Source organism: Atractosteus spatula, chromosome 3 (assembly GCF_055471065.1).
Source record: "Atractosteus spatula isolate fAtrSpa1 chromosome 3, fAtrSpa1.hap1, whole genome shotgun sequence".
Lineage (NCBI taxonomy): Eukaryota > Metazoa > Chordata > Actinopteri > Semionotiformes > Lepisosteidae > Atractosteus > Atractosteus spatula.
Window position 1 is genome coordinate 42,268,553 of NC_142708.1, and position 23,960 is coordinate 42,292,512.

The 23,960-nt window shown below is 36.0% G+C and overlaps 1 protein-coding gene across 4 annotated transcripts; it reads left to right on the top strand.

The window, feature by feature from the left end:
- The first annotated feature begins 4,516 nt into the window (after positions 1–4,516).
- coq2 (coenzyme Q2, polyprenyltransferase) lies at positions 4,517–23,308 on the top strand. Of its 4 annotated transcripts, none has more exons than XM_088912327.1 (8): positions 4,517–4,723; positions 7,106–7,452; positions 7,875–8,041; positions 9,459–9,580; positions 13,840–13,925; positions 15,744–15,877; positions 17,253–17,441; positions 20,919–23,308. In XM_088912327.1, exons 2-8 carry the CDS (start codon positions 7,137–7,139, stop codon positions 21,090–21,092), a joined length of 1,188 nt encoding a protein of 395 aa, XP_088768453.1. In that variant the 5' UTR covers positions 4,517–4,723; positions 7,106–7,136; the 3' UTR covers positions 21,093–23,308. The 4 variants fall into 4 exon arrangements, with proteins under 4 accessions (XP_088768453.1, XP_088768455.1, XP_088768456.1 ...); XM_088912330.1 differs by having other exon boundaries at positions 4,521–4,727; XM_088912328.1 differs by lacking the exon at positions 4,517–4,723 and adding an exon at positions 5,841–5,879.
- The last annotated feature ends 652 nt before the right edge of the window (positions 23,309–23,960 follow it).

Sequence of the window (23,960 nt, forward strand, 5' to 3'; positions counted from 1 at the left end):
CTGACTTACCCAGACTTTACAAAGTCGTTCATCCTCTACACAGATGCCTCACATGATGCTATAGGCTCAGTCCTTGCACAAGAACAACGTGGCACTGAAAAAGTCGTAGCCTATGCCAGTCATATCCTCACTGCCACAGAACGCAACTGGTCCACCTTTGAACGAGAGTGGTGGGCAATAGTATGGTCAGTCAGACATTTCTCCCATTATTTAACAGGTTCTTCTTTTATTATTGTCACTGACCACCGTCCCTTAGTGGGCTTGAAGAAACTGCCTATAGAGCGTGACCCAACAGGACAGAGAACACGCTGGGCTTTAGAGCTTGATGTGTATGATTGGGTCATCAAACATCGAGATGGTAAGAGGCATGGAAATGTTGATGCTCTGTCGAGACGTCCACCTGATATCATCACTAATAGGGCCTGTAATGAACAAACTGTAACAAACTGTAATGAACCCTGCAAAGAAAAGTGCACAAAACCAGCTATACATCCTGCTGTAAATGTCAACTCGGTTCTTGACTTGTCACAGGCTCTGTCATTTGATTTGCTCCAATATCAAAAGGATGATGTTACACTGCGCACAGTGCGAGCGTGGTTAGCTATAGGAAAGAGACCTCCAGTTTGGGCAATGAAAAAATGTTCACCTGCACTTAAAGTGTTGTGGCAACAGTTCTATAAATTGCATTTAGTGAATGACCTGATTTATCGCTGTTCATGTAACCAACCAGGGGAGGAGCCTACTCTTTACATTGTAATTCCCGATAAGATTGTTCCGGAAGTGTTACAGCTCCTACATGGAAACCAAACAGTTGAGTTCATCGAGCTCTAGAGCAGTTCTACTGGCCTTTTATGGTGAGGGACATTGAGAGCTATTGTCACCATTGTGTAGCGTGTCAATCCAGAGCTATGCCAGTACCCCATAACCCTGCTCCTCTGCAGACAATTGAAGCTAGTCGACCATTCCAGAAAGTGGCTGCAGACATAACTGAACTCCCTATCTCACCCAGTGGGTACAGGTATGTTCTTGTTATACAGGACTGTTTTACTAAGTATGTGAACCTGTATCCCATGAAAGACCAACGTGCAGTCACAGTCGCTCACTTTATTTTTTAACAATACATAAGTGAGCATGGAGTTCCAGAATATTTCCAAGGTCGACAATTCGAGTCAGATTTAGTAAAAGAACTGTGCTCTAAGTTAGGAGTGACAAAAACCCGAACTTCCTCCTACCACCCAGCAGGTAATGGGTTAATCGAAAGATTTAACGGGTTCCTAAAGGACCAACTGGCCAAATGTTTATATCAAACGCATGAAGCTTGGGACACGTTGCTGAGATCCATTCAGCTTGCCTACAAGTGTACATGCTAGCACTGGGTATACACCATTCTATCTGGTGCATGGTCGTGAGGCTCGGTTGCCAGTTCATCTATTATTTTCGCCTAAGGCTGAACTATCATCTGCATCTCCAGGAACACCAGCCGAATATGCTGCATCGGTTTGTCATAAACTCCAGCACGCTTATCAGTCAAGCCAGGAACATTGTGAAGCTGCACATCTACAACAAAAGACCCAGTATGACAAAAAAGTAAAGTACTCACCTTACCACATGGGAGACTTAGTTTGGTTGAAAGATCATGTTCATTTATGGTGTAAACTGGTGCCACGTTGGAAAGGGCCATACTATATCATACAGTTAATACGTCCTGCTGATGGAGATGGGGTGCTGTATGTCATTAGACAGAAAGACTCCCCTGATGGACCTACCCAAGTTGTTCATCACAACCGTCTGAAAGCTTATTTGACACCTGCTTTTCCACAGACAGAATATCTCCCTCCAACTGCACCTGGTCGAGATTCAGTAGACTAAAAGGGTGCCACCCCAGGACAACCCAGATGTGCAGGTACCTAGTGCTACCCCTGAGTTTCCTTCCATCATTTTCTCTGGTGTGAAGCAGTGCCACCATCCTGCCAGACATACAATTAATGAACAGTCCACTGCACAACGTGTCCAACACCTTCCAGGGGAATCAGATCACAGTGCAGTTCAGGTAGCATCTCAAATGGACAGTACCTCCTGCTACCCTGATAACCCTGATCAGTCATCACGACAGCCAGGTCGCAGGCCTGTTAAGTTGCCAGCCCGTTTCAGGGATTATATTGTAAAACGAAGTTAAACAAAAATGTACACAAAGTGTTTCAGTGGTTCCATTTTGTTTAATGATCTTACATCTAATACTTGTTTGTTCTAGTGTTTGTTACTTGTTATAAAGTTTGGTTATGGTTTTATTTACTTATAGGAATGTTACTTAGAAACGTGGATGTTTCTTTTTCCACAGTGGGTCTAATGTGAGACATATTTGGTTTAACATGTTCAGTGTTCAGTGTGTCATAATTTGTTTGGTGTGAGTGAAGTTTTATTTAATCTCTGACCCAGGGAAAAGTGTGGTGTGGACGGTTGAGGAGAGAATGCAGGCATGCGCTGTGTCCGTTATTCTTTTGGATTCTTTGTCTTCTTCTTGCTTGGTCGGCTAGTTTTTGTTTTTATTTTATCAATAAAGTTTGATAATCGGCCAGTGAAAGCTCTGTTGTCCTTCACATGAATGCCTGAAATATTATACCGAACCCAGGATTTTACACTATGTTTAAAGATAATCTTGGCTTTTGATGTTTTTCTTGAATAGGTATCCTGAAATCCCTGTAAAAGGAATGGCCAGAAAATGTACTTTTCAGTAGGACAATGATCCAAAGCGTAGGGGTGCATGGTGTCACAGTGCAATTTAGCAAACTTTGAAAATGTGTTTTAATAAATGACTAAAAAGTGCAATTTCCTGTCATGGTCTGCATCCAAAGATTTACAAGCAGCATTTATACTTAAGACTGTTGCTCAGTTACCATGAATATTTTGAGAGAAATGTATTAGATATGTGTTAGAACCCACATAAATACTATAATAGAATAGTATTTTTGACAATGGTTATCCATGCCTTCCAGTTTCTCTGAAATGTCACATATTATCTCTGTAAACATTCCACACAACAGGTACAGTATGTATTTGTCTTCCTAAGTATGCTGATTACACTGGATTGGTTTAAGAATAAAAAAGTGTGTTCTGACTTGAGAGAACTTGAGCAAATTTGCCAAGAAAATGGGCAAAAATTGCACAAGTTAGTGTAACAAAGTTCAGAGAGACTTACCCAAAAGTACTTGTGGTTGTATTTGCTGCCAAAGGTGTTTCCACCAGATATTGACTTCATGGGTCTGTAATACTTATGCAATCAAGTTATTTCTTGTTTCCTTTTTATCTGATGTTTACCATAGCTTATCTTTACACTTAGAAGACCAGAGTTTTAGCATTAATTTTTTAAAAAAATATTACGTTTAAATGTAGTGCATCATTTTCTAATTTCCCAAAATAACCTTTCATAGTGTAACGCTTTGGGGTTCAGGTGGGCGCCCTTGCCGCTGCCGCATCAGGTCGGCCCCCCACCGTCGGGGACTCGAACCTGGGCCTCCAGCGTCACTCCACAGGGACCCAGCCTGTTGAGCTAAAGAGAGATCTCCCTTAGCCCAGCGGCTGCAGCCCCTGCTATCACAGGGAAGGGTGGTGACGTCACCACTCTGGTAAGCCGTCTCTTACACGCTCACTGGCGGCCGTATGCATTACACTAGGAAAGATTTCACAAAATAGCACACCTTAGGAAAGGTCTCAATATTTTTGAAGGCACTGTAAATGGCTATTCCAAGACAGTCTTTACTTTCAAAGTGGCTACTCCATATATTTCAATTTGCCTTTATGCAAAAGGCGATATTTTCATCCGTCCATACTCTACGTTTCTGTGCATGATGGTATACCCAGTCCATCACAGGGCAGACAAAAACACACACACTCACGCCTAGGGCCAATTTTCCTTGCAGCCAGTTAACCTACCACTTTCTTTTTGGACCATGGAAGACACCCACAAGACCATGGGGGAAACATTCAATCTCCACACAGGATTCCAGGTCTGGAATTGAACTCAGGGCCCTAGCACTGTGAGACAGCAAAGCAAAATACTTGGCCACTGTGCTACCCTCCTTTGAAGTCATATAGATTATGTCACTGGGAGATCTAAGTCCTTATTTTATTCCATCTTATTTTCCCCACACAACACTGTCACAGCACAAGTAGACCATGATGTCACAACTGATTCCACAGGGAGATAATGAAATTGATTTTTTAATGCTGTACTTTCATTACTTTTTTGTAGTTCCCTACAGTTCTTTTTTATCGTTGATATCCGACAGAGGGTGCACTGAACAAACCACTGTACTGGATTTCATGACTGTTTTACAATACCGGATGTATTGTGCTTTAAACTGTGCAATAGAAGTTATAATATAATATGGAGCCATATACGTAATGCTCTGAAGCGTTCTTTTTTCATTTATTTTTTAAATAAGAGTACAAAATTATTTTAAGAATTGAAAAAAGAGAACCAAAGTAATGGGAAGTGTTGCTCAGGGGACCAGAAAGCAGTTACACAAAGTAGGAAGAATGCAAACAGACAGTTAAATGCTTTGTATTCATTGTAAATTCAATAACTTTGGAAATAATGTATCGTTATAAAATCTGTTTGTTTTGTTACTTATTTTAAAGTTAAAAAATGCTTTAAATCTACATACCGGCGGAGAATTTCTAACTTAAGAGCTTGGTTCGTGAATTTACCCAGTGAAAACTGTCGGTCAGTAAGTAACCCCCACGGAAAGCTCGTTGTTTTCAGGAATGTTGCATATACAGTATGTAAAATGTAAATTACTGTATGAAGAGAGTTAAAAAGACTTAAGGGAAGAATGTCTATTGTTTGGAAAATTACCACGAACACAAACAATTTCCCTTTCCGGATTTATTGTAGTCTTTTCGTTGGAAAATTCATTTATTTAATGCAACTGGTACATTGTTCCTTATTGAGTGCCCGTGATGGAATTGTCTGGGGTATCAAGTCTCCATCACAACGCATCAAATACCAAAGGGCATGTTATATAATGTATAGCATATATTTCAATTTACTTTTATAAACATCATCATTATTATTATTATAGTAGACAATCTGCATTAAAAAAAACCTGAAATTGTTTATGAAGGTATGTCTTAAAATGTAAATTACATCTAAAAGTGTGTCTATTGATTTTACATCCGTTGAGAAACAAACTCACTGTAAATTGCAAACCTATCAGAAAATATTAATTTTGCTTATAAAGAAAGTTTTTTGCAGTACATGTAAATGCATATCAGCAAATGTAAAAATGCCCAAAATGCTCCCTCCCAAAAACAGAACTCAAAACTGTTCAGAATAAATATGTCAGTTGGAGAATATAGCATCACTTTTTAATTTTTCTGGATTCTTTCAAATGGGCTGCAGAAGTTTTATTCAGATTCTTGGCAGTTAACGTAATACCCTACTATAGTATAGTATACCCTGCTATAGGGTATTTTTTCAGGTGGGTAGCTGTGTCAGCATGCATGGGCTGCAAAGGAACAAGTAATAGGTTTATTCCATACTGAAAAAAAGAACAAAGAAAACACAACATTTTGGCTGTGGAGCCTTCTTCAGGTGTGAAGACCTGAAGAAGGCTCCTTAGATTCACTTAGATTAGATTCACACCTGAACAAGGCTCCACAGCCGAAACGTTGTGTTTTCTTTCTTCTTTTTTTCAGCATGGAATAAACCTATTACTTGTTCCACACACCCAAAGAAGGCTCCATGGCCAAAACGTTGTGTTTTCTTTCTTCTTTTTTTCAGCATGGAATAAACCTATTACTTGTTCCTTTATAGGGTATTTTGTCCAGTAATTTTATGCACTTTGCGGTTCTTGAGAATGACTGCAATTTCACAGAAGGTACTAAAGATATCTGGCTATATCTGATCTTTGAAGCCTTTTCAGGACAACATTGAATTTCATGTCTGAGAATGACAATGAATAGAAAATGCTTAAGATGATTGTTTCATACTAGCCTGCATTAAGTTTAGATTCCATAACTAAAACCCTGGGGCCCAAGACTGAACCCTGTGGCACACTGTAATTAACTTGGGCCATGGGGCTTTATGATGACCAAGGGAAACAAAATGCAGCCTGACAGTCAGATAAAGGCAGAACCAGTTAAATATAGTACCATTGATAGACAAGAATGTTTGCACATCGAATGATATACTGTATCAAAAGCCGCATTAATATCAAGGAGCATGAGGATGCTTATAGCCCCCAGGTCAGAGGCAATAAATTAATCATTCACAAGATTCACAAGAGCAGTCTCAGTGCTATGATTTGAGGGGACACGAGACTGAAATGGCTCAAACAAGTCATTAGCTATCACATGTCCCTGTAGTTGATGTGCAACTAGATTCTTTAGATAGAAATGGTAAATTAGAGATTGGTCTGTAGTTCATCATTATTGTCCAAGCCAGGTTTCTTCAGTATAGGAGTGATAGATTCTTTAAGGCTTTAGGAACCCATGAAAAGGGAACTGTTGATTGATGTTAACAGTTAATGGGCAGATATCTGGGAGGCAAGTGTAACGAATATACAATTTACAATAAATCTTTCAATAAAGAGGTAGGGATGGGATCTAGGCAACAATAAGTTGTTTTGCAGCTGTTAATGTTTGTAAGATGAACTGAATTAACTAAGCTAAATTTAGACAAATCAGTTAAAAGAGGGAATGTGAATAGAAAAGCTAGGGCTCAAATACTTGTCCAAATCCGGTATAAGGCTAAGGCTTGATTCATATAATTAAAACAATATCTGTTTGAGCATTTTTGCTCTTCCTTGTATTCATATATGTATTCTAGATCTATTTCAAAACATCCTGTATTATGATCAGAGTTTCCTAATTGTTCTCTTAACTCTTGTATTCACTCAATTGTAATGGAAAAAATCAGATAAGGCGTTTTCTGTAGCTGGTGTTCTGACATAAATTAACAAAGAAACAGTAATTAGCAACTTTACCATCTCAAGCTACAGTGTGAGTAATATCTCCAATAAAATAATGTCTTTCTTTAAATATATCCATCCCTGATTTGATTACATAATACTTCTTAATAGGCATATTTTTTTTTCTCTTTAAGGTACAACTTTCCTTTGCGAAGGACTGACATCATGATCTTTCTCAAATCTTCAACCCAACTAGCCTTGCTCTCCTGGAAGAGAATTTTTCCTGGATCGTGCTTCCCAAGTTTTTCAAAGCAGTGCCATTGGAGATGGAAGCAGGCAATTTCTGTATCCTTCTCTTCATACACAGTTTATATGAATGCAGCATTTCATACACAAAGACATTGTCTAATTCTACAGTCTGAGATGCACACTCTGACAAGCTGGAGAAGACAGTTCACCTTGTCAGCAGCTGGCATTGTGAACTCAGCACCAGTGTCTGTGCAGCCTTACCTCAGACTCATGAGGCTAGACAAACCTATTGGTGAGTGCAAATACCTTTTTACCCTTTTAAAAAATAAATTTAAATATACATAAAGCAACAATACATACACATCATCTGCATATCTTGATCAGTAATTTATTTTAAGGAAAAATTATTCTCCACGTATTTGAGAATTTCTCAGGCTATTGGATCATTAGTGCAGCAGTTATATTACAGATATAGTATTATTTTACTATTCCGGTGTTTAGCTCATTTTAAGCAGCAATCACTGAAATGCCTGTTTTTTTTTCAGATTTCACAATATTCTTTGATTGTTGACTGTTAACTCTTTTTGGATGTCTGTATATTTTGAAGAGAAAACTAGTATTGATATAAACATGAACAGGTTTACTTATCTGTATTAGTGTGCTGGCTTAGGCTAATTGTGGGTATGTGGTATTCAGTTGGGTTGTCTTGTGCAGGAACATGGCTGTTGTACCTACCTTGCACTTGGAGCATTGCGCTGGCAGCAGACGCTGGCTGTCTCCCGGACCTCTTCATGCTGGCACTGTTTGGTACTGGAGCACTTATAATGAGGGGTGCTGGCTGTACTATTAATGACATGTGGGACAAGGACTTTGATAAGAAGGTACCTTAAGATTCATAGAATTTAATGGATCATTGGGTTTTACAAAATAATGAATTCTGAAAAAAACAGTTTTGTTATTTCAATAATTAATTGGTGCTGTTTATTACCTGACTTATTTTGTTCTCTTTTGCCTAGTTAAGATGTATACTGTACCTTAAGAAGTTTCAGTATACAGCAGGTAATTGGCAAATCTATGTGATCAGAAATGGCTGATACCACTCTTATGGCAGGATACCTTGGCAAATTTACCATTGGATTTTCACACATTGCTGTTGTTTTAACCATGGACTTTCCATTTAATAGTGTCCTGGTGTATAATTGTAGTCTGTTATATTATTGAAATATTGTTTTGTTTTTTTGTTCCATTTAGGAATCAAAACCAACATCATTTTAAGATACCAAGATCAAAAAGATTAGTTTTACAAATGAATAGTTTATACATAATACAGTACTGAGCATCAGATGAAAATTATCACTATTAGTCCTGGCAAATTCACAAATTTATCAGGAAAATTACAATCTTTTTGAACAGGTGCACTGATATTTGATTGAATACATGTTACATAAGAAATGTCATTATTTTGATTGACATTTATCTATCAGCTTATATAAGTCACAGGCTAGAGACAGGCTAGGATCAACAACAAGTCTTATGTCAGTTTACTGGTCTATGAGCCCTACATACCTCATCATCCTAGCTGGTGTTCAGTAGGCCTCTGGTGACCATGGCATTTTTATTTTAGATTTTTTATTTTTCAATTTTTTTATAAGAAAAAACATTATACACATTTGAGCAGCATGAGACTGTGTTACTATTATTATTGCTGGAATACTATAGCATCAGGGTTAATATACAGGAAGGGCAGCTAGTGATGTCACTTGACTTGATCAAAATAGGTTGCTGTCAATCCCGATAAGTTGAGTCCCGATAATACTGGTCGTGGTCATCCCAATACTGGCTGGACTAAATCAGCAACATTATGCTGATTTAGTCCAGCCTCCAGTATACCAATTATATGAAGCTATAATTCTTTTGTTAGCACATATTGTTTCCTTCTTTCTTGTTTTTCAAGAGGTTCAATAAGCTCGTCACCTGTGCCAAATTAACTCTAGCTCACCAATTAGTTGATTTAGCGCTTTTGCTGTAAACTCAAGTGTTTCATGATCAGTCATGAATGATTAAGCATAATGATGCAAAAATATTTAATCAACATCCAAAATCTTTAAGCTATGTCTAATAACACAAGTGCATAAATAGAGTGATGTGTCTTTTGATGTTCAGTTTATAGATGTATGTCACACATTCTTTTAACATGTAGTTTATAGATTTTTTTTATAGATAGTTTATAGATAAACTGCTGTGTTTTTTCTAATTGTTGGATTTTAGAGTGATCCAACCTGTTGTCACTCTGTTTAGGTTTCCCGGACTGCTAGTCGCCCTATTGCTTCAGGAGAGATCACCCAGCTGCAGGCCTTCATGTTCCTGGGGGCGCAGCTCAGTGCAGCCCTAGGCATCCTGCTTTGCTTGAATTTCTACAGGTACACCTCATTCTTCATTTTAAAGGACTAACTTATAAGAGCTGCACTTTTATGCTATTTCATGTGTCATACATATCTTTTTGTGTTCTGTGTGATTCTCTGATGTTCTTTGTGCTTAGTATATTTTTCAAGCAAGACTTATTAAAGGTGAATGTGAAATAGGGAATGTGATGGGATGTTATATAGTATAGTGCATCTTTATCTCTTCAATATGTTACAATGTTATTTTGCTTCCCTTGTGCCTTTCTTGATGATCAGCCTTTAAAATATATTTTTACGTGGCAATTGATTTACAAATGGAAAATTAAGCTAAAACAATATACAGTCACTCATAGCACAGGGTTTTAAGCAGGTAATAAACTAATGCAAATAGAATTAAATATTCCTTTTAGCATTTTTAACTATTGTATTTAGGTTATTGGTGAAGAATGTAGAAATACACATTCTAACATAGGTTTAATTAGTGTTTTCTTTGATTTATAAAGGGTGTACATGGTGCTAGTGGTGGTCATTTTTTCAAATATTTTTGTTGTAACCCAGCAGTAAATCCTCCGGTATTACTTGCTTGCAGTTTTCATATAAGCAAATCCTTAGGACCGCACTTTGTAAGGACAGTGTCTGTCGTAACTAAACCACTGAGCCCCAGTTACTGACAGGTCTTAATGCAGTCAAAAACTGCATTCTTGGGGGTTGGGTGAAGAGTAAAATCTATTTAATGTTATATTAAAATCTTCCATTTTAGAGCATTTAGGGAGTTAAGTGATAAGAGTTATGAGTATACACAGAAACAGCCATCTAGAACTAATCTAGACTGCACAGGACTGCACTACTCTCTAAAACAGCCAGGTGGCACAGTTAATCCTTAAAGTACTGCAGTTGTCAGACAAATCAGTAATGTTTTAAATGTTTATCAACCCATTAGTGTTTTACAGCACTAATCATACTGTATGAACACAGTACATACAGCAAAATAAATTAAATACAATGATTACATTCAACTCCAAACTGTATTTAAAGAGTGTAAAAGATATGCCTAGAATATACCAAAGAGGTTAATATAATTAGAGGCACCTGAGTTCTTTGTTCTCTGGCACAGCTTTGGAGAAGAGTAGTAAGTCAGCCAGGCTGGGCTAAATAAATATTTATTAACAATCACAATGACACGCTAAACAGCATACAACCCACAAGTTCCTCTATTTACAAACTAGGCTTCCCGGATGCCTATTTTCTGACCAACCAGAAAAACCCTAGACTGCTACCAAGTGTTCATATCACATATAACACTTACACAGACCAACAGGGGAGATAAATCTGCCTTCCATACCAACTAGAATAAGACCTACAGTTAAATCTCTCTATATGTGAATCAGGATGCTGCAAAGTGAATGGGAAACCTATCCCTCTATGATAACATTCATCCACAAACCAGAAGTGGCCAATTTTAACCTACAGATCCTTCATTCAGGATATCAAAAGTTTCCTTAACAGATCAAATAATGGATGCATTCTTAAAGGTTCAAGTACTTAAAAGACCACTGAATTTGGTCTTATGGATGATCTGGACAAGGACTCTCACATGGCACATGCTTTTTTTTCTATTTTTCTATTTCTGACTACTAATCATTTGTCCAGAACTTAATTAACCAAGATAAACCAGACGATTATTTTGGTCAGTGAGTCTCAGATGTAAATAAACACTTAATTTGGTGCTGAGAACTACAAATGCTGACACTAGCTAGATGTTTGACTATTGTCCTTAGATTCTTGAGAGCTTTTCTTAATTCCCTCATAGCAAGATTCCCACGTTTGCTAGCTTTACACTTTAAAGGTTTGTACTTGGGAAAAAGTTTGTGAGCTCTCCTTTTCACTGTAACAACATAAACATGCTTTTATCCTCACAATCTGTGTTTTATTTATTATGAATGTATTAATTGAATGAAATTCTGTTGAATTGTATACAATTATTCAAACCAAATACAATTTTAATGCAAATGGTGATTCAGTTTGTTTATAATTGAGTTATTACTACATTTATTAGTAATATTTAACCTAGTGTAATTTTTAAAATTAACAAAAATTTCAATATAGTATATGTTATATTTATCTTATTACTGCAGAGAGAGTCTTTAATATCCCCATGTCAATGTAAGTACAGCTTGTGCATTGGCTGGGAATTGAACCTGGGCCTTCCATATGGCAGGTTACAGTTCTGCCACTGACCCACAATCACTCTGATTGGACAATGGAATATGTGGGATACTGGAAAATGTAGTTTTTTGCTTCATATATTTAGTGCAACAAGCTAAATTAAAATCTATAAGCAGTGCTTAGAGATGGGTTTATATGATGAGTAGTTTCATTTTCCATTACATTGCAAAGAAACATTGTGTATTATATACAAACAAAAATTATTAAAATTACAGATGTTATAATTGCTTGCAGAGGAAGTGAAACTAAATGAACCAGAAGTGTTTAGAAAATAAAACGATATGATTAAAAACTGCTCAACTAAAACTTAAGATGAAATTACTGAGAAACACAGTATATTTCAATTCAGTAAGTATTTGTTGTAATCTCTGGTGTTCATTGAAACTTTACAGCTCAGGGATAAACTCACAATAGGAGAGAGCAGATAATAACCGAACAGACTGTAGTATTTTTTTAAACTGGTCTATTTGTATACATTTGTGATCTGCATTTACTTAGTTTATTTAAAAACAATAACATTAGGGATCATTATGGATCTACACATCGTTCTGTTTAGGACAGTGATCTGAAACATACAGCAGTTCTGCTCCTACAGTATAAAGGTTCATCAGCATGACATACAGCAAGTTAATGTGACCAATGATAAGAGCATATACTGTATATGTAACAGAATGAACAATCTTCAACTTTACAGTGTGAGTTAAGAGCAGCATATGAAATGAATTGATAATTCATTTATATAAAGCAGTACAGCTAGAAAACATAGTTTGAGTGCAACAGTTATGTTCAGCTGCACCAAGGTTTGTATTTGGCAGATTTATCTCAATGTCCTCCCCCGCCACTTTCAACTTTTTTTCTTTTCTTTCATTTGTTGTTTTTGCTTTGTTGGATTTCAGTTGTCTTGTGTAATATTTTAAATAAAATGTTACAAATTCTAAACCTACAACTAAAAGCTTTTCCTTGTCATATTGAATAAAATAGGCACAGTGGCATCCATTAATAAAGGAAGCAATGAGACAGTGTAAGAGAGGGTCAGTAAAAAATGTCTTTGAAATATTACCAAGAGCTTATTGATCTAGAAGATATCAATTCTAGTACTGTTTGTTTTAAAATCTGAAGCAACACACGTAATGCAAAAAAGGTCTGCTTGGTAATGAAATCAGTCAATGGTAAAAATCGTGTGGTAAAATCTAGAGCGCCAACTTGGACAACATCTTGCTGTTTTAATTAGTCCCAGTAACACTGTTTTATCAGATATAAACAGTATTTGTGTGCCAAAAGTCATTTGCTACTGATTATTTAGTGGAACAAATTATTAAAAAAACAAATCTTAATTCTTATAAAAAATAATAATAATAATTCCTTACACTTGCATAGCGCTTTTCTGGACACTTTACTCAAAACGCTTTACAGGTAATGGGGACTCCCCTCCACCACCACCAATGTGCAGCATCCACCTGGATGATTTGACAGCAGCCATAGTGCACCAGAACGCTCACCACACATCAGCTATCAGTGGGGAGGAGAACAGAGTGACTAAGCTAGTTCATAGATGCAGATTATTAGGAGGCCATGATTGGTAAAGACCAATGGGAAGTTTGGCCAGGATGTTCTTTTCGACAAACGCCCTGGGATTTTTAATGACCACATAGAGTCAGGACCTCGGTTTTACGTCTCATCTGAAGGATGGCACCTATTTTTACAGTATAGTGTCCCCATCACTATACTGGGGCATTAGGACCCACACAGACTGTAGGGTGAGTGCCCCCTACTGGCCCCACTAACACCACTTCCAGCAGCAACCTTAGTTTTTCCCAGGAGGTCTCCCATCCAGGTACTGACCAGGCTCACACCTGCTTAGCTTCAGTGGATTGTGGATTGTGAGCTGCAGGGTGAAGTTAAATAATTCAAAGCCATTCTCACTCATCCCCATTAAGTAGACATCATGCTCCTGTTGTATTTAATGTATGCTGCCATCTGTTATTAATTAACACAGTGAAGATGCACCATACTGTTTTTCACATTATGATCTTGTTACTCATGACTTACAGTATTGCCCTTGGAGCTGCATCATTGTCTCTGGTTGTCACTTACCCTTTAATGAAGAGAATTACATATTGGCCACAGCTCGTACTGGGTAAGTCTACAGAAATAAAACCATGTACCTAGAAGAGTTAGATATATCTTTTAGATATCAGGTTGCTTCTTGTTTTTATGTTTTTGTTTAATGGCTCTAAATGGCTATTATAAAGCTATATATCTAATACAAGTAAAACCATTAAAACCAAGTAATGACACCATTAACATTTTTTCAGATTTTTATAATTTGGTAAAAGCTCATTCTCATTAGGCATCAAGAACACCTAATCAGAGAAAGGGTTATTTGTCACTCTAGAACTAGTTTGCATGTTGTTAGATTGAAAAGGTTAAAAGATTCAAAGTTTTTATGAACCATTATATGGTGTTTCACACAGAAGTTGTTTCTGAAGCTTCACAATTAATTTTTAAAAAGCCCCTTATGTGGCATATTATACAAAGTTGTCTTTCAGTGTAGTCTTAATTTATCAACAAGTTTAACATTTTATACTAAACTTATACCAGGTGTGTCTGTTTCTTAAATTATGGGAAGCTAATAAATCAGACAGGGGTTATTTGAGATTCCAGCTGCTGATATAAAGCTTCTAAATTGAAATGAATCTTTATGACTTACAAATAATAAGCTGTTATTTGAGGAAACATATCACAGAGGTTTACAAAGGCAGCATATTAAAGAAAAGGCAGCTGAGATTGGAACAAGGAAAGGTTAGCAGTCTTTAATAGCCATGATGATTTCAGATTTGTCTGTTAACACCCCATTGTGCAATCCAAATGCAGATATCAAGATGCAAAGCTGGCTATTGTGATTTTTTAAAAAAAAAAGATTTGACATACTTCTTGAGACTAGTTTTAATATATATATCTGCAATGCTTTTAAAACATGATGAATGGTGGAGAATAGTATTAGCTAGATTTCGTTTTAGAATACAGTATTTAGTTTGTAAAGCAAGAGTAGTCTATAAGAACAAAAATGCATCATAAGCATGCTTTTAATCCAACTTTTAAAAAATAACATGCAGTGGTCACCTTTCTAAGAACCTATATATTTGTTTCCATTTGAAATATTTGTTTCTTTGTATTCTAATAATTCATGCAAGACACTTGTGAGGACAGGGAAACTAATTGAAAATCATAGCATGGTTTTATTTGTAATTTGCCATCCTTTCTGTTTTTTGTTTCTGGGTTACTGCTTCTATGAATGCTGATGACGATGACGAGGTTGACATTGACAACATTGCAAACTAACAGGCTCGGGCTCCTCATAGGGATCATACTGTTGGATGGGAAGAGGGGATACTGTAGTCTATTGAAACAAACCCATGCCTGATACCTAATTATGTGCTGCTGCCTCTGGAATCCTAGTCAAAGTCATCTGTAGGCATAGCTGATCCCTCTATTACGGTGTAAACTGTAGGGTTCAAACTGAGCTCAGAAAGAGGCACTACTGCCTCTGCTACTGCTGCTGGGAAGAGACTGTTTATTTGGGGTGTTCTATCTGTGAATACCATATTGTAAAAGCAATTTCAAGCAATAAACCCAGAGAAATGTCAGTGAAGTAATTAAAAAACAAAGAACCTTTGCCAGTATCGATAGCACTCAGTGTTACCCCAGAACATTGCAGGAGGATATTGACAGACATGAATATTACCTGAATATTGAAGGAAATATTTGGATCATCTGGTATTCTATTATACTGGAGACCATGGGTGCTACTTGGGTTTTGATCATTTCATATATTACTTTCTGGTACAGAAAATAAAAACTGTTATGTTTGTGACATCAGCTGTCTTTATATCTACTTACATTAAAGCAAACTCATGACTGTGAATTCATTTTGTTCTGTTTTATGTGTTTTCAGGCCTTACATTTAACTGGGGAGCCCTGCTAGGGTGGTCTGCTGTGATGGGCTCCTGTGATTGGTCAGTTTGCCTACCTCTTTATGTTTCTGGAGTTATGTGGACTTTAATATACGACACTGTCTATGCCCATCAGGTACTGTATGATAATATGTGATACAGTTTTAAGAAAGCTGCAGTACAGCATTTTAACATTTTTCCTTTCTTCCACATTTTGGATTGCTTACTTCACTAACTTAATTTGTGGCAGTAGTGTGGCAGAGTGATTAGGCTACTGGACTCCAGACCAGAGGGGTTAGGGGATCAAATCCTGGGTTGGACACTTGCTGTAACCTTGAGCAAGGTACAAAGGATCGCTGTTATCAGTTGCCTCAATATTCACTCCTTTGCATATACGTTGTCATATTAATTCTGGAAACTAAATTCATTACACAATGCACAGATCCGCACTTACACCATATTTCAAGGCATAAAAAGCCATCAACATAGGACGGTTGAGTATTATGGTGGCTGGGTGGCAGGCACTGGTAATATGCCACGACATAAAACCACAATCATTTACATCATCCTCCTTACTATCTTTCAGTTTTAAAGTGAACCCACAAATATATTTGTGTAATTCCTTAACCATGACTGGGAAATCAGATGTTGGTGCAAAGTCAAGTGATATTCGAAAGAGGCAACGTGTTAGTTTGAGTCTCACTGTGAAAATAAACTTCCATCAGGAAGTACACCATAGCTGTTTACAAGAATAATAACAAACTTGTCTTATTTCTATTTTTTATTGTGTTATTAGTACATCACATGAAAATGCATCTGTCTAAGCTGTAGTATGAAACTAATAACATTTTTCCACGTGGATATTTATTCTCCTTTATAAGTTGTTTTGCTATACGTTGCATTACATAGGAACATAACCTTTACTTATTATTGGGACCCCCTGTACCTCACTCAGATTGTTCCAATAAAAGGTTTGTTTTATGAATGGGTACTCTTCACGTCATTGTTATGAATAAGAATTAATTCTCAGTTGATTCATCTGGTTCTGTAATGGATTAAAAAGACGCTATTTCCTCATTACTAGTTTACTGAAACTTAAACTTAGAAGACTAAAATACTGTACGTCCTCAGTTACCTGTATGCAAGTTACTTACTAGTGTTTCTTTTTAAAAAAAATAAAGATCATTAACGCAGTGCTTTTACTTATATGTTAATATTTCTAATGTAGAAAATAAGCATATTTGTAAAATAAAGAACAGAAATGTTAGGATAGTATCATGGAAATAAATCATGCAGAACATGCCAAGTCCTTTTCAGAGAAAAGGACTTGGCATTGATTCTCTTGTGATTGTTAACTTGTTATACTACTAGTTTATTATCTGTAAGAGTAAATGTTTTTTGGCATTTTTTTATTCTTCAGCAATATTTTATAAAACTGATATTTATATTAATACTTATAATTTTCCAAGATGTCAATGTTGATGATAAATACATCTGTGAATTCTCTCCAGGACAAAGCTGATGATATTCTTGTGGGTGTGAAATCCACTGCCCTCTGTTTCCAAGAGCAGACAAAGCCATGGCTGACTGGGTTCTCTGTGGCCATGTTGTCAGGACTTATTCTGACTGGCATAAACTCACACCAGACCTTACCCTATTATGGAGCGCTTTCTGTGGTTGCCATTCATCTAGTGTATCAGGTAGGATTATGTTCTATAATAGACAAATGGTAAGTTTAACCAAGGGGTGTAAAGAACTAGGCCTGGAGGGCAGCATTATAAGCCAAGGTGAACATAATTAGGTAAATGAGGAAAGTGCTGGTAAGACAAAGATGCCATGAAGTACATGGTAAACGGTTTTCACTATCCACTGCTGTTGTTTTCAAGATACAAGTGTTTGAGTATGCAAGGTCGCTTTAAATGCAAGCTATACATAATTGTATATATACAGATGCAGCCATTCAAAATGCGTGGGCGATACCGCATTATTTTGCGGTGCGCTTTACGTGGTCTACCGCGAGTTACCGTAAATTCTCCTATAATACCGCAATTAAAATAATAGTATCCGGAATTTCCGCAAGGTGGAGCTAATAAAGCTCAACCTCTCATGTTTGAGCTGTCGCCATCAAAGTCTTTAACGAAGATATTACTAATAGTATTAATAATGAATGACCTTGGACAAGCTGTAAACTCAAAGTATTGCCCTGGTCCACATTCTTTTTTTCATTGACCGTCTTTGTAAAAGTAACACTACAGCATTTCGCAATCACGTATTTGTTTCCAATCATGCAAAGTACAGTAATTTTTGAGAATCGATTCACCATGCCTTTCACATGCTCATAAAAGAGATTGATTTAGGAACATAAACATATTACCGTATGCAAACTGTACTGTATACAGTATGCATATGTATATTTAATGTCTTAACTGTGCCCGTTTAAGTATTGAATATTTATATGGAATTGTACCACTGAAGGGAAATCTTAGTACCTGAGCATAAAAAGAATAGGAGCATACTGTAACGCGTGTGAAGGCCATAAACTATATTAATTTTGGAACTTAAACAGTATATGGCTGGTCTCGGTACTTTAAAGAAAACATACAAACCAGTATTCCATTTCTCCCTAAACATTTTAAGCATCGAAGTCCTTAACTAACGTGATACCGGAGTCAACAAGCATACTTTTAGAATTTGATTAAAAGGGAATATAATATGGAATCACGTATCTAAAGAAATTAATAACGATATAATTATATTCATGTACCGCAACACAAGAATAGTACATGCTGTACATTGTCTGTTGATAATGTTTCTGTAGTTCTTTTTCAGCACTCTGCATGTGACCTTGCCGGTGGCGCTGTGGGTTAGGTTCCTGACTCCCACGTCACACGGTCTGTGATCAAATCCCACTGGAGCCATGACTTTTTTTTTAACAAACATTTCTTTGAAAAAATGAAATGTTTCCCTTGGTCAGAGATTAAATAAAACCTCACTCGCACCAAACAAATTTATATTTCTAAATATCACAACATGATCGAATTTAAGTCATTTTAATAACAATGAATAGTCACCTAGGCGTTACAATATAAACATTTATATTGATTTAAATCGCGTTTTGATTTAAATTGCAAACACGGGTTTAAATATATGTGTTTTTTGATGTGTTTTTCACAATCAGACAAATGCAACATAAATTGATATCTTTGTCTTCTAAGTATCTTAATAAACTTTCAGCATAGCTTTCTCCCCGTTTAGATTTATTTTTCTTGGGATCTTGGGATCAAACGTGGAAAGATTAGATTGTAATCGTTTTTATTTTTTAAATACATTTTAGAAAAGTGTAATCTATACTAAAAAGCTGTACACCACCTGCTATAAAGATACATATTGTAATACTTTCGGGTTCGGATAGGACAGACACAAGAACTCAGACTTGCGTAGTTAAAGCAAGTTAAAGCCTTGATTTTATATATCACCTTTAAAAGTGGCATCTCAAAGCAAAGTAAATACCCAACACTGATTGTACCCATCTGTCATGCTAATAAAGCACCTTGAATTGAATTGAGAGAGAGAGAGAGATTTAAACTGCGACACTTACCATTGAACCAGAGCTCGAAATATCACAAGGATCTCAAGAGCACAGCAAAGACTGTATTAAAAGTATACTAGTGACAAACTAGTATACTTTAGATCTTTTTTTCTGAACCGGGGAAAATCTGATCATGTTTCTCTATAACAATAATAAAAAACATTATTTTACATATCACCTTTATGTGATATCACCTTAAGGACAGCACATACAAGGGTTAATTGCACAATGGACCGCGCAAAGAAATTTAAAATAGTCTTCTTTAGGTGTGAGGGCAGGAGTGGATCGCAGAAGGCATAATCAGCAAATTAGGAAAACAAAGAACAGGACAGGCGAGACGTTTATCCAGAGAGCGAGTGATCAGAAAAAGGAACAGCTGTTACGCCCAGGTTTTACGCTCTCTCTCTGCTGAATGAATAAAAGCATTTTATTAAAAACGCGTTTGCGTTTGTCTGGGTATTTACTTTGTAATCTGTGGTTTACATATACTGTATTGCTTTGAGATGCCACTTTTAAAGGTGATATGTAAAATAAAGTTTTTTTATTATTGTTATAGAGAAACATGATCAGATTTTCCCTGGTTCAGAAAAAAGACGATCAAAATTTGTAATCTTTCCACTTGTATGTCATCGGAAAATACAAGAAGTTTCTGCTTTGTGTAAGGATGGTATCAAAAAGTAATCTAAGTGGTGAGAAAGCTGTGCTCCTCAAGCGCTTTACAGGATAAAAACAATAACAACAATAGTGTTAGGCTGGGCAAATGATTTTTTTATAGAAATACAAAAATTAGATATAATGATGTGTTCCGGCTTAGACATTAACAAGTTCAACCCCCTTCTCTGCGGGAGTGCTGGCTGTGACGAATTAAACCGGTTTCACAGGTATTTTCAAAGTAGAAGGGGGCGAGATTTCCAGCGAAAGACACCTCCCCCCTCCAAAACCAAGGAAGTACAGTACTTACTAGTTAAGAAAGCTAGGCTCCTCAATGAAATTGCTTTAACATGCTAATGCGTTGGTGTAACAGTCCGGTAGAAATGTAACAGTCCGGTAGAAATTAAAATTCATTCTATACAGCAATCGCATATTTGGGTACCGTTTCATAAAACTTTCATGCTTAAAATGTTTAGGGAGAAATGGAAGACTGGTGTGTATTTTTTCTTTAAACTACCAAGACCAGCCATACACAGTACAGTTTACGTACATGCAGTAATGTTTATGTTCCTAAATTAATATCTTTTATGACCTTCAGATGCGTTATGCTCCTCTTCTTTTTATGCTCAGCTACTAAAATTTCCATTTAGTGGTAAAATTCCATATAAATATTCAAAACTAAGCGGATTAAAATGTGCACAGTAAAGACATTAAATGATTAAATCTTTTCACTACCAACCAATGCACCACGAGTGCCCCTGTCGGTCATTTTGGCCAGCCAATCACTTACCGCGGTGCCCCGCGGTGGCTTGTGGGTAGTTTACCGTACCGCGGGTTTGGACCGAGCATTTTGAATGGCTGCATCTGTATTTGCATAATTTGCAAAACAATATATTCTTTTTATAATGCCCTGTTATTTTAATTTTTCACTACACAGGTTTACTCACTGGATATCAATAAGCCCGAAGACTGCTGGGAAAAATTTGAATCTAATCGTTATCTTGGACTTCTGTTGTTTTTAGGAATAGTTCTTGGAAATCTCTGGAAAACCAAGAATAATTCAGATGAACAAGAAAAAAAACTAAAACCTGAAAATGATCCATTAAAATAAATTCAGGGATTTAAACTGTCATGCTCCTTAACTGTGTAAATTAATTCACATATGGAATGTATGTTTTATAATTTTGATCAATATATATATATAGTTCTTAAATGTATAGCCTAGAACATTTGAAATAATTAAAACAAATAAAACTCCAGGCTTAGTTCATAGATCAGCCTAATCTAAATATTGATAGTTAGGATTGTGATATGCATTCTGTATTTTAGAGAAGTGTGATTGCAGAGTTAATATTACTTTATTTTTATTTGAATTACTGTTATTTTTCCAGTTAACTTGTCGTGGATAATTATAAATTACTTCCAGGCAACTGTTGTACAACTAATATTGTAAAAGAATTTAGGATATTTTTATATATTATTATATTTAAAAACAGAAGTATTGAAAATCTAATTTGCAGAATGCTTTTTTAGTTTTTAAATCACTCACTTAGGAAGATAAAGGAGTTTATTGCCATATGTACATACACAGTACAAGAGATGGTACAACAGACAACACCACACAATGTACATAGTACATTACAAGCATAAAAAAGAATAATAACAGAACAATCAATAAGTAGGAATGAAAAAAACATGGTAGATTATGCAAAAAGTGCATAGTGCAGATGTGTGCATTGAGTCTCAAGTATTTCAGTTAGCTGTTAAGAATGAGTCTTCCAGTAGGATAAAGGCACTTTCCTGCCTTCATTTACCCCTGAAATTCAACATTGCCTACAGATTGATAACTTAACTTTTAATTGATACTCTCTTTAGAGTGTACGCCTAAATCACAGATTAATTCATTACACTAACCTTTTTTAATGAGAGCATATGTATTGTGACAGCCACTTGGGAGTGTTGTATCAGGATCTTTAAAATAGGCAAGTCCAGGACAACAGACACACACATACAGTGCTGTAAGGTTCAAAGGCTGACACTCTTCAAACCTTCCAAATTCTCAAAATTCACAGATTCAGTTTCATAAACCCCATTTTTCTATATAGGCTCATATTAAAACAGTTTCTAAATCTTTACAGAAAATTTTTAAACAATAAATTATGCAAAATTGTTCTGTGCTTTTCCAAAACATAAAACAAAAAGGGTATTAAGGACATTTGACTTCAAGTTCAAGATGTTACAAGAATACACCCTCCCACTAGGTCCTAAAATACAGTATTGAATTTATGGAAAAAATAGCAGGATTGGAGTTTAAATAATAACATTGTGCGTCAAAAGTTTTTCTTAAAATATGTAAAACAATACTTATTCTCTTCTTTTGGTGAAATGAATTGCATATTGCATATTTTTCCTAGGGAGATTTACATATAACAGCAACATACAGTGTTTTAATCCATGATTATTATAAAGGAAATTTCCTATGTTTTCAGATGGATGCAACAGTTATATGCAATAGCTATCAAAACTGTTAGTACAGTATACACTTTCTGGAAATACAATGATTAATTCCCTATGTGTTGGGACTAAATGGAATGATCAGTGGTTGTTCAGTACTTTTCTAAGGGAATTTAACTGTAATGTAAATAGAGTTGGGTTACATGCTAAGATTGTCAAAACATGTGTACAAGAGTTCCTATATCTTGAAGTATAGGGTGAATTTAAATTATCTCGGGTCTTGTCTTATGGTCACAATGAGCCAGAGCCCTAGTACGGACAGGTACAAGGTGAGACTACATCCTATAAGGAATGTCAGTCCATCACTGGACACACTTGTTAACCTAAACTAGTTGTCTTTTGTCTGGGGGAGAAAGCCCATATGGACACAAGAAGAACATGCAAAATTTCACACAGAAGGCACCACAGTTCAAAACCAAATGCTGGACCCAAGAGCTATGAGGTAACAGCACTACCTATCAGGGTATCATATTCCTAACTTTTAAATATATAACTGTCATTCTGAGATCTGGAAACAACTTAAAACAAAATTCTGATTTCTTTTAAACTAATGTCACAACATACCTGTATTTCCTTAGGTCTCTGAATCTGCTAATAGAAGGTCCATTACCATTGCTGTCTTAATTTGGTAAAGATACAGCATTTATGTATAGGCTATAGTTCAAATCTGTAGATCAAAAAACATCAGTTCGTGTTTGAGGCTTATTTTTATTTTCACTGTTTCAAGCGATGTACCATTTTCTCCTGTTGTTTTCACTGTACTTTATAATGTTATAGAACATGATTAAAAGTTTTAATCTAATGAATAGTAAATTTAATATTTTTGTTTCTTTTTTCTCTGTTGTCCACTTCCCTTAACCTAAGACCTTTAACAGTAACTTATTTAAGAAACTAGGGTTGTACCTGTTAATTTGATGGATTGACAAATATGCATTGCTTCTCATTTCAAAATTTTGACCTAGAACACAACAGACAGAAATGCAAATAATATTTAAATTCAGAAGGTTTTCAGTGTTAAATGGAAATTTGTGTTAAACACTAGGCATGTTTTTAAATGAGTGTAAATAGAATTTACTATGTTTAGTGTAGTAAAACTGAATATGGAAATATATTTAAACAGACACTGTGAGTCATTTGTTGAGCACTTTGTGTGTTCAGTCTGGTTTTCCACAAAATGTATGCTAGGTGGGTGCCTAAAAAAATTAAATATAATCACAGATAGAGTTGTGAACATACCAGTCTTCTCCAATGAATCATGGACTCTTCTCCATGAAGCAGAATGGTATGTATTTTTTTACATGCCCTCCGAACTTGACAGGTTTCACACCATTTGATTTTCATCAGTTTCACCTGATCAAAGAAAGCTCTTGAGAGATAAGACCTTATATGAATACCACAAGGTACAAGTGGTGGAGCATGAATGGCACATGCACCCACCATATCATTTTATTAAGAGGGTTCTCCA

Coding starts and splice junctions, on each gene's coding strand:
- coq2 (XM_088912327.1), top strand. CDS start 7,137: ATGATCTTTCTCAAATCTTCAACCCAACTAGCCTTGCTCTCCTGGAAG. Junction 8,042..9,458: donor ACAAGGACTTTGATAAGAAG/GTACCTTAAGAT, acceptor CACTCTGTTTAG/GTTTCCCGGACTGCTAGTCG. Junction 15,878..17,252: donor ACACTGTCTATGCCCATCAG/GTACTGTATGAT, acceptor AATTCTCTCCAG/GACAAAGCTGATGATATTCT.